General features: G+C 50.3%; 2 protein-coding genes across 2 annotated transcripts; both read left to right on the top strand.

Moving 5' to 3' along the window:
* The first annotated feature begins 2,461 nt into the window (after positions 1–2,461).
* On the top strand, positions 2,462–3,724 carry LOC101775871 (NDR1/HIN1-like protein 10). The gene has a single exon (XM_004955865.3). It carries the CDS (start codon positions 2,928–2,930, stop codon positions 3,540–3,542), a length of 615 nt encoding a protein of 204 aa, XP_004955922.1. The 5' UTR covers positions 2,462–2,927; the 3' UTR covers positions 3,543–3,724.
* Positions 3,725–5,792: 2,068 nt separating this feature from the next.
* Positions 5,793–6,902, top strand: LOC101776278. The gene has a single exon (XM_004955866.4). The coding sequence runs from the start codon at positions 6,068–6,070 to the stop codon at positions 6,737–6,739; it is 672 nt and encodes a 223-aa protein (XP_004955923.1). The 5' UTR covers positions 5,793–6,067; the 3' UTR covers positions 6,740–6,902.
* The last annotated feature ends 4,669 nt before the right edge of the window (positions 6,903–11,571 follow it).

Below are 11,571 nucleotides of genomic sequence, written 5' to 3'. Positions count from 1 at the left end.
TCTAAACGGCGAGACGATCTATTAAGCCTAATTAATCCATCATTAGCAAATGTTTACTGTAGCAACACATTGTCAAATCATGGACTAATTAGGCTTAATAGATTCGTCTCGCCGTTTAGATTCATCTTATGTAATGAGTTTTGTAAATAGTCTACGTTTAATACTCCTAATTAGTATCTAAACATTCGATGTGACGGGTGCTAAAAATAAGTCAGTGGAAGAAAACGGGGCCTTAACTGTGTTGGGAGAACCACTCCAGTGTGTACATACTTTGGCCATTTCCTTATGTTTGCACTGATGTTGAGCCGTGACAGACTGGGTTTACCTGAGTCAATTTTGTTTAAAAAATGCTTCGATTACGCTTGTTCAAGTAGCAACGTTCCGTGCAATAGTTTAAATTTTCGTAAAGAATTTAAACGATTCCGTGCAATAGTTGCGTACAATAGTTTAATAAATCCTAAAAGTGTCTAATTTTTACAAACATCAACGGTCCTAAATTAAGGAACACAAGCTTAATCGATTATGCATGTGCACGTTGGTGGTGGCTAAACTGGCTATACAATAGAATTAAGTAGGTGCGCATTTAATTTGGAAGGGAAACTCAAACTACATATGACAAATAGGGTGGTTTATCTAGTTTTCCTTTAGAACATCCACACAGCTGTAAGCATGCCAACACTAACTTTTAAAATTACGAGATTTCAACCGAAATTAACTGAATATTAGCAGAGGATGTGGAATGAAGATATTAGCAGAGGATGTGGAATGAAGATATTAGCAGAGGATAAGCGTGGCCATGGTTACTCGTCTTGTCTCTTGTGTACCGGTGTTGTTGACTTGACTCCACGCATGCATGCATTGTGGTACACTGGTTACTGGTAGTACCAGACAATGGTCAATGGGGAAGGCTAAAAGGAAATAGCAGTCAACTGAAGGTCTTGCAATCCTTTAAAAAAAAAAACACCAAGTTCGAGCTCGGCGCGCTCCGCCCGCTGAAGCCGGGCAGCCGGCGCCTCTCAAGCCGCCGGGGACCATGGCCGCCGTGGCCTTCGCTCGAGGTGGTCACATGCACGCCCGCGACAAGTCGAACTTGGCTGCATGCTATTGACGGGTTTGATTCGGAATGTCCACATGACTGTTTCTTTTTTTTTTACTGGTGCCGTGTCCTAACTCCCCGTTACAATAATACTCCATCCGTCCCAAATTATTACAATAGCACTCCATCCGTCCCAAATTATTATTAATTTTGATTTTTCTAGGTACATAATTTTTTATGTCTAGATACATATCAAAAATTATGTATCAAACATTGGTAGTATAGAAACGACTTTCCATCCAGCTACATATGTCTCGGTTGTCTTTAGACCTAGGACTAAAGAGGCATTAATCCCGGTTCTAAATTTCGTGGTTCCTCAATGCCCTTTTAGTCCCAGTTAAAACCAACAACCGGAACTGCATCCTCTCTCTTTTTATTCCCCTGATAGACTCTCTCTCCACACAGGTCTTATCTCATCGCCACCCCACCAGCCTCACTCCCCCCACTGCTCCTTATCCTTTCCCAACCCACCACCGGCCTCTCTCTCTCGCTCCCTCTACTGCTTCCTCTCCTCCCTCTCATCCTCTCTCTCCTCCCTCCATTGGCTGCTGTCGGCCCCCTGGTCGCTGGCCGTCAGCGCGCCGGGCATCCTCGGCCGACCCTTGGCCACCGGCCGTGAGCATGTGGGGTCTCCCGACCCGACCTCTGGCCGCTGGCGCGTGGGGCATCCCCGACCCGGCCCCTGGCCGCTGGCCACCTATGCCTGGGGCCTCCTCGCCCCTAGCCACTGGCTGCCAGCGACACGGGCGCGCAGGCCCTCCCCAGTCGGGCCCCAAGGCGCTGACCGCCACTGGCCACGTGGGCGCGCGTGCGGGGCAGCTTGTGGATAGGAGAAGCCAGTGAATATTTCGTTTGTGAGTGGTGCATGATTTGTTTGTTAATGATTCATTCATGATTGCGCTGATGAATTCTCCGCGTGTTGTGAATCAAATCGAACTCATGTGTTTGTGAATTAGATCTTGTGCGAATTGATTGGTTGTGTTCTTACTTCTATGATGGTCATATGAGATGAGCATGTTCTTGCTTCAATGTCAATTGTTTCTCGCTCTTAATTTGATTGTCTCTACTGTGGAGTTGGAGCTCAAGAAGGTGGTACGGTGGTTGAGGCAGAGCTGCTGGGGCAACGGCGCGAGCAGGTAGGATGGGGGTGCCCCACTTTTTTTTAAAATTCTTTTGAACTCTTTTAGTTTCGTCTCGTTTTGTAGTACCAACCAGGACTAAAGGATTTATTTAGTACCCGATGAAATACTTACCTGGGAATAAAGAGAGGGGTCTTTAATCTCGAAAGATTAGTCCCGATTAAAATCCAACCGGGACTAATGCTCACTTTTCCACCAATGAAAAAAAAGCTAAAACCAATAGTAATTTGGGACGGAGGGAGCAGAGCCTTCTGAGTTTACAGTCTTATAAATCCATTTCCTACAGCAACAGCATCATGCTGATAACCATAATCCATATGAAATAGAGCAAAGTTACGGTGACTTTCTAGGCGACATGAGTGGTGTCAGTCAGTCACATGCATGGTCTCGTATGCTAATGACACTGGACGATAACAAAGCCTGAACAAATGGAAATTTAACTACGGTAAGCAACGATTCTATTTACCTCTTCTAATATAATGCTTCGCCATGTGCATGGGTACCCCCAACCATAGTTTACTGTTTACTGGCTTCCCCTGAAAATGCATAGCCTTTAGGCTTGCCTTTACACACTCACATCGTCACCTTCATGGTTGGAACCTAGTACGGCCTTCTCTCCTACTCCAAGATCCAATCATCCAAACCAAGAACACCCAGGCACCCAGCCGCCGGCGCGCCGACGACAGGTGGCGATGGGGAAGAAGTGCTGCATCGCCAGCTGGACCGCGGCCGTCATCGCGGCCGGCATCATCGCCGTCCTCGTGGCCGCCTACGGCGTCCTCCGGCATGTGGACATCGCCGTCGAGGAGGCGTCGCTGACAAGGTTCGCCCTGGCGGAGACGACGACGACCTCCTCCCCGGCGGCGGCGGCGGTGCTCGCGTACAACCTCTCGCTGACGCTCGCCGTCCGCAACCCGAACTGGGCCATCACCGTCAAGAACAGGAAGAAGCTCGAGGCGGCGTGCACCTTCGACGGCCAGCCGTTCGACCGCGTGCTGCTCGCCGGCAAGGGCGACAAGCAGGGGCCCAGGAAGACGAGGGTGTACCACCTCGCCGTGAGCTCGAACGGCGCCGCCGTCCCGGCGCTGGGCAACGCCGGCGCCGCCGAGTTCAGGAAGCAGAACGCAACGGGGTTCTTCGAGGTGGAGGTGAAGGTCACCGGCAAGTTCAGCTACACGGGGCGCCTCACCAAGTGCGACCTGGACGCGACCTGCCCGCTCAAGCTGCAGCTCGCGCCGCCGGGGACGAAGGCCGTCGTGTTCCAGAAGGTCAAGTGCAAGCTCGCCAAGCCCAAGAAGTACTGCTAAATTTGCTGAATTGCATCAACTTCGTTCTTTGTTGCTCTTCGCGTTTGCTTGCTCGTATCTATGCCATGCTTGGTAGCCTTGGTGCTGATTATTCATCTTGATCGATTTGAGATGTTTATGTGTAATGCGTTTCCCGCCGCTACAAGATGCATGTGAATGGAAATTTTGATTTTTGTATGTAATTCGGAGGAGGCGAAGGAATTGCAGAACATTTTCGTTGCCGAACTGTTGGTAGAAGAATCTAGTACGACCAGCCATGGATCGAAGGGATTACAGTAGGACAGAGGACACCTTCAACAAGACACAATAATGGCGCAGGTACCTGCTTCTTCATCGGGGGAAAAACAAGATAAATGGGATACGTAGGTTCACTGTAAGGATAACGTCCTTTCCATGTGCTTGGATGCTTTGACACTATGGTTAAAATGCGACCGGACTCCTCTGTAGTTGCATCTGTAGCAGCTGTGTCACTTACGCGTGGGCTCGGATAGGAGCGAAGGTATAGTCAAATTAGGGGGTGCTAATGCACCCACAAAAATTTGCAAAAACAGTTGTTAGGTCCAAATTTTCACTATATATGCACCTGTCATAATAGAACACCCAGTAGAAGACCATGCCTCCTTTTGCACTTGCAAATACTCCTGCACCATATCGACATGTTTATGCAATAAGGGAGTTCCAAGCAGATAAGGAGATGGTTTCTTTAATCCTGGGCCAAATTGTCCAATAGCCTCTAGCATTAGATCAAAAGAATCAAGACGAACCGTGTTCAGTGGAATTGCTGCCTGGTAAAACCAATCTGCGATATACTCATAAACTTTGTCTCTTTCTTTGATTTTATAGTGCTCATTCATTGTAGTTTGCTTTCCTATAGCATGAGCTTGCTCTGGACGCTTGCAATAGCTGTCCATTGGTCCCTTGTTATGCGAGTTCTTAGGAACTAGTGCGCTTGCTGCAGTTGATGAACCTCCTTCTCCGTGAGCTTCAGCTTCTACTCTTTCCATTTCAACACAGTCCTCATCGCCATTTCCATTCACATCAACCTGCTGCCTTAGTTGCAACTCTCTCTCCAATTTTGCATTCTTCTTGCCATCATGTGCATCTAGCATTACTTTAATCTTCTCTTTCACATCATCAGGAACTTGTGTGCAGGAAACACTCTGTCCTTCAACTCCAGCCAAGTGCTTCTTAAACCTAGTTATTCCACCCTTGAAGTAACTTTTGCAATATTTGCATCCAACTTCATTTTTTGCTTCCTTTCCAATTAAGGGTAAAGCATGCTCCCAAGCAGGATCCTTCCTTGATGTTGATTGGCTTGTATGTGCTGTTGATGCAGCTGAAGACATTGTGCAAATACTAACTACAAAAAAAAATTGAAAGTCCTAAGAAACAGGGCAGCAGCAGCATGCTAATACAAAAGTTGGGACTTGGGAAGCTCGTACTTCTAGGCTCTGGCGTGCGTTGATTCAGCCTGGAGTCCTGGATGGAGCGTGCTCGCCGGCGGCCGTCGATTCTGTCGAGCATGGCGGAGTGTGCTCCGCGGCAAGCAGCGGCCAGCAAATCGTCGAGCATGGCCCCTACGGAGTGTGGCGGCGGCGGCCTGATGGTCAGGAATAAGGATGGGTCCGATGGGAGTTGGGGACCGAGAGTTTAAATGGGCTAGGGTTGCTTGGCTGGCTCGCGATTGCGGCCTGCGACGTGCTATTTTGGCCTGCTATTGCGGCCCGCTAAATCAAACCACGACCGCTAAGTCCGAGCCTGCTACGTCCGACCCGCTACCTCTTCGCATCAGCGCTGATGGCTAGCAATTGCGGCCGCTGAACGCTATCTAGGGTGTTAGCACTATCACATCGGATGTTCGGATGCTAATTAGGAGGATTAAATATGAGCTAATTTTAAAACTAATTGTAGAACCCCTATGCTATTTTGCGAGATGAATCTATTAAACCTAATTAATCCATCATTAGCAAATAATTACTGTAGCACTATATTGTCAAATCATGGACTAATTAGGCTTAATAGATTCGTCTCGTGAATTAAACTCCATCTATGCAATTAGTTTTGTAATTAGTCTATGTTTAATACTTTTAATTAGCATCCAAATATCCGATGTGATATGTGCTAAACTTTAGCGTGAGGTACCCTAACCTTACGTCCAATGTGTGACGGTGACCCAAGAAAAACTAGATGATGGTCTTATTTCCTAATCAATTGTATTTTCATATGCCCAACGCGCTTGGGCATCTCCATGTGCAATAATAAACAAACAAAAGCTGCACAGTCCACATAAGGCCTGCGCCAACTAGCTGTATAAAAAGTTAAAACAAAGACGAAGACCAAGAACACAGCCAGCTATGCAGATTATACTTTACTTGCTTCTTCCCAAATGCATCCTTGCATTGCTGGACCTCAAATTCCCAACTCAACCGTTGCCAACTCCAATCACAGCCTCCTCCTCCGACATCATCGTCTAAAGCAAGAAAACTTGCTACAACGACGATCGCCGCCGGCGAGCTCATTCAACCATGTGCGGCTGCTGCGATGACTGCGGCGACAGGTTCTGCTGCTGCATCCCCTACGGCGTCCGGGAGGACATCAAGGGCTGCCTCATCCTCCTCGCCGTCGTCATCGGCCTCGCCGTCGTGGCCGGCGTGGTCCTCATCATCATCATCTTCGGCGGGCCGCTCCGCCACATCAAGATCACCGTCGAGGACGCCTCCCTCACCCGCTTCGCGCTGGTGACGTCCCCGCCGGCGACGACGGCGCTCGCGTACAACCTCACGGTGGCGCTGACCGTCCGCAACCCCAACTGGGCCATCGGCATCAAGCACGACAAGCCGCTGGAGGCGGCGTACACCTTCGACGGGCAGCCGTTCGAGCGCGTGCAGGTCGCCGACAAGGGCGGCAAGCTGGGCGCCAGGAAGACGGTGGTGTACCGCCTCGCCTCCGGCTCCGAGGGCCGCGCCGTCGCGCTGGGCAACGCCGGCGAGGCCGAGTTCAGGAAGGAGAACGCCACGGGGGTGTTCGAGGTGGAGGTCGCCGTCACCGGCAAGTTCAAGTACACGCTGCGCAAGACCAAGTGCAAGATCGAGGCGACGTGCCCGCTCAAGCTGCAGCTCGTCACGCCGGGGGCCACGGCCGTCGTGTTCCAGAAGGTCGACTGCAAGCTCGCCAAGTCGGACGATAAGTATTGCTAGAGATGGCTCGATTTTAATTTGGAAAGTTCGTTGACGTATTGGTTTAATATGTGTGTTTATTTTAAACTTGTATCCTTCTCCAAAATTCATTCTTTTGTTTGCGAATTGTGTATGGACAAGATTTATTTGCTTTCGTGAAATTTGTCGCGATGCGATTGAAGCACACTGTGTGACGATGCTTGAGTATGTGCTGTTCACGTTTTGAGATTGACCAAGCTTCTGGGGAAATCTTTGACACGCTTTACTTCACAGAAAAAGGATTTGACTTGCTCAGACGAAATGTGCTTTGATTCTTGGCAAAATGCCATCACGCCAGACGAGACTTCTTGGGGGGCGTTTGGATGAGTGCCTCTGCCAGCCAAGCCAAAAATTGGCCGTTGACTGCTGATGAGCGGACCGTTTGGACGCTGGCAAAGATTTCGCATGCCACGATTCTTGCAGTTAATTTTTGCGCGTCTGGCCGGCCAAATCGGGGCGGCCGAATCGTCCGCAAACTTTGGCCGCGGCCGACGCTTTGGCAGGGCTAGTGGTCATGTGCCGGCAGTTGGACCTCCTTACTTCAGCACACAAATGATCTGTTCCTTCTTTGATCCTTCAAATTTTTTTCTTCCTTATTTGACACTGACTTCATCTTTCATTCCTAAATTGACACTCTGTTCGATTTTCCATCCGATCACCATTAAATTTCCCGTGAAAAAACTATTTTGCCTAGAACGTGGGACCTCTCATATCCTAAACAGCACCACCTCCGTCCACTTCGACTCCGACCTGCCACACTACGGCACCCACGGCAGCGTCCGTCGGGACCCCGCCAAGCACGGCTGCATCGTGTCCCCGCCATCTCACGTGGGCCGAGGCCCTGGACCTACTCCTTGCCAGGCTGCAGCCTTGAGTGGACCTCCGCCGCGTCGCCGCTGTCTCTAGCTCCGCGCAGCACGACAACGTGTACTGGGCCAGGGGCGCCACCGCCGTGCTGGCCGTGCTCGACCCGGCCCAGAGCCTCGCGTCGCAGCTCGCGGCCGCGTTCGCGACGCCGGAGTCGCTCGTGTGGATGGACAGCAGCACGACGGCACAGTGCTGGAAGGTGGAGGCAGTGATGGGTGGACATGATGCCGCTAGCCACACCAAGGCCGTCGCTGCAGCTCACACCGCTAGACCTCAAGGACGACGGCGGCGATGGCGGGGTGGGTGGGGTCGGCGCTGCGCCGTCGTGGAGGCTGCCACGGCTCTCGCTCGACAGTCGCGTGGTTGTGGACGCCAGGGGCAAGCTCCGGCCGCACGACATCCGGACCTCGCCCGCCCCCGACGGCGCGTCCCTGTTCCAGAGGCATAGCCGCTTTGACGCCCACGAGGTGTTCCTTGACCCCGCGAGGCGCACCGATCCGGCAGCCGCCGGCGCACACGGCGAGATCGTGCGGTGTGGAGCATAGGAGGGAGAAGGGGAGGAGAGGAGGGAGAAGGGTGGTAGGGCTCATAGGGGCAAAATCATCTTTTTACAGGGTATTTAACGGTTTCCGAACGGAAAATCCAACAGAGTGTCGTATAAGGAATGAAAGTTGAACTCGGTATCAAATAAGGAACTAAAATTTTTTAAGGGTCAAAGGAAGTACCTGGTTATTTGTTATCTCATTCTTTAACTACCAGTATTTTTTTCAGTGGTTTCATTAACTATAGTTTTCATACACTGAACTGTCAGTAATTATCTAATAAGGATACTGACCCGCAAAGCTAATTCTACGTGTGAGCGTCAGCGAGTCTCCCGGCGCTCAATTCCCGACACGCGCCAGCAGCATCTTATTTCCATCCATTCTGTCCACGTGGCTTCCATTTTTTTTCTCTTTTTTATCCAATTTTTGTCTAATTTTTTGCGTCCAATAATCTGTGTTCCAAATTTTTATTCATAAGTTTCTACGCATAACTTCATGTCATACTTTTTTCCACATCTAATTGTTGTGTCATATTTTTTTGCAAGTATTTTCCCATACATAACTTATGATTTATCAACACAACTTTTTAATATAAATTGTGTTCATATAAGTTTTTATATATAAGGTATGTTCATAAGCTTATGCTATACATTACTTACGAACACATAATTTTTATATATTGTGTTCATATAAGTTTTGTATATAAGATATTGTCCGATTTAGTGACTGGCAATCCACCAGGGGTTACCCAGATGTGTGGATTACCCAGATGGTAGATTTGTAGGTGGGGGAGATCGTAAGACCAAGATCTTGAATGGTAACACAAGGACGCAAGGTTTAGACAGGTTCGGGCCCTTCGGAGAGTAATACCCTACGTCTTGTGTTGTGGTGGATTGTATTGCTGGTATGGGATGCGAAGAGTTGATGTCCGTTGGGTTGAGGTGAGTTTCATTACCCCTAGGGGGCGTCCCTGGCCGCCTTATATAGGCTGACGACCTAGGGTTACAAGTCGGATAGGATCTAATCCTAGTCGGCTGTTACATGGAAAGCAATCTGAGTCGGTTTACAACAAGTATCTCGTCATATCTGGGCTGAATTGATTCGCCCGGCCTTCTAGTTTGTGCTCTACGCGTCTTCATGCTTTGGCCCGCATAGTGTAGTCGGGCGGGCCCACCTGTAAGGATCGACCAGTATCCTGGTCGGTTGGGACCTGTGGATACCCTTATCCCTCAAACCCCCGAGTAACGTGGAGTCAAACAGGAGCTTGACGGATGCGCAACAAAGCTTGTAATATACTCGGCTGAAGTTGTTGTGTCATCATAGTGATGGAGAGGTTGCGCAGTGCTCAAAAAGGAAAAAAATTGAAGCTTCCACAGGCATATGACCAAATGCGCATGGCTATGTGACTGCCGAGCTCTGGGATGTCTGTCATCATGTAGATCGAAAGGAAGCACATGGAGGGCTCGCAAGACGCACTGCATATGGAGTAGTCTCCGAGCATTGAAGTGATTAAAGTAATCGGTCCAATAGTCAAGAAAATGATACATTGTTTCCATCGTAAAAGGGATCCAAATATAGTGCCCAGCCTCCGAGTGCGAGGACTGGTGGAGCTGCAGAGGCACACCGACCTGAAATAGGCGCCTAGCCCCCAAGCGTGAGGAGTGGTGGAGCCACGGAGGCATGCCGACCTGAAGTAGGCACCCAACCCTTAAACGCGAGGACTGGTGGAGCCACGGATGCACGCCAACTTGAGATATGCGCCCAGCCCCTGAGCGCGAGGACTGGTGGAGCCACGGAGGCGCGCTGACTTGAAATAAGCACCCAGCCCCCGAGCGCGAGGACTGGCGGAGACGTGGAGGCACGCCGACCTGAAGCAGGCGCCCAGATCCTGAGCGCGAGGACTAGTGGAGCCATGGAGGCACGTTGAGTCGTCTGTGGCACCCAGCCCTCGAGCCTAGAAGCCGGATGAGCTGCGGAAGCACTCCAAGTTGCCTCTTCCTCCCAGCCCTCGAGCCTGGGAAGTTGGCCGGGTGGCAGGAAGCACACCGAGTCGTTTATGGTGCCCAGCCCCCGAGCCTGGGAGTCGGACGAGCCGTGGAAGCACTCCAAGTCGCCTACCGCCCTGAGCTAGAGAGGTCAGCCAGGAAATGGGAGGCACGCCGAGTCGTCTGTAGCGCTCAACCCCTAAGCCTGGGAGCTGGCTGAGCTACGAAAGCACGCCGAGTCACCTACCACCCCAAGCCAGAGAGGTCAGCCGGGTAATGGAAGGCATGCCGAGTCGCCTCCCGCCCCGAGCCAGAGAGGTCGGCCCGGCAATGGGAGGCGCGCTGAGTAGTTCCAGAGCTGTAAAAGGACAATACAAACATTATGTAGCTTAATGTAGAGCATTTAATAATTGAATAACTCAATGTTTTATCAGCTTAAAAGTAAATCCTTGCACGTCCTGCTCTTGTGGGTCATGTAATTTTCTCGGGTAGTTAGCTTGTTACATTTAAGCACCTAGCCTTACTTAGCCAGCAGTTTGCTGAGAGCGGATCTCGAGCTTGTAGATGGGGTATCACAAGATGAGTTGAGGTTTCATGGATTAAAGTGTGTGCTACCGAAGTACTTTAGCAAACGTTAAGAGAGATAGACAAGCCGCAAAGCAGTTGGAACTGTTCGGAAAAGTAAAGAGCGTGCATTGGGCACTCATAGGGTGCAACCCCCGATTGCCCGTGTAGTGGACGGACCAAGCTGTATAAGCAGTCGGAGGCGCGACCAGGGTGGTCGGCGAAAGTCACGGAGACATAGGAGAATTGAGGCGTGTAGAGATATACGGAAGTTGTAAAATATTTAATTGAATATATGACTTAGCTTGGTTCGTGGCCGAGTCAAAGAATGCGCCAAGTCGGCTGAAGGCCTTGATGAAGGAGCCCACCGTGGAGTGCGCGAAGAATGTCATGGAGCTTTTGAAGATGCGCTTCCCCCGGCTGGCTGTGGAGCACGTCGGAACGGGTGTTACCGAGGACTTTGATGTTGGTAACCTCCCGGAGCTGGCCGAGCAATATCAACAAGCTGTGGATCCAACATAGTTAAGGAGCTAGACCTGTAATGAAAAAACTGTAAAATGAATTAATATGTGTCGTGGGACAAGAAAACTTGTTGATTAACTTATGTAAAAGCAAAACTCCTTCCCTCTCTTGGTATGTTTGATAGGACACCGTGTGGCCTAGGCTTGTTGCCGCTAACCGCCTAGCCTTGCCTGTCCAGCACTTTTCTGAGAGCGGATCTCGAGCTTGTAGAGGGGCGAACGCAAGGTTGCCTAAGTTTCGCATGCTAGGACCTTGTCGACACGAGTTAGTTGCACAACCTTGAGAGGGGTAGGAGAATGTGGACCTAGAGTCAGTGCGTAGCGGGCGAGCCCTG

This window comes from Setaria italica, chromosome II (assembly GCF_000263155.2).
Source record: "Setaria italica strain Yugu1 chromosome II, Setaria_italica_v2.0, whole genome shotgun sequence".
Classification (NCBI taxonomy): domain Eukaryota; kingdom Viridiplantae; phylum Streptophyta; class Magnoliopsida; order Poales; family Poaceae; genus Setaria; species Setaria italica.
Note: the sequence above shows the minus strand (reverse complement) of the source record. Positions and strands in the feature narration are given on the sequence as shown.

Excerpts from the sequence above, each read along its gene's own strand:
- LOC101775871 (XM_004955865.3), top strand. The coding sequence starts at position 2,928 with ATGGGGAAGAAGTGCTGCATCGCCAGCTGGACCGCGGCCGTCATCGCG.
- LOC101776278 (XM_004955866.4), top strand. The coding sequence starts at position 6,068 with ATGTGCGGCTGCTGCGATGACTGCGGCGACAGGTTCTGCTGCTGCATC.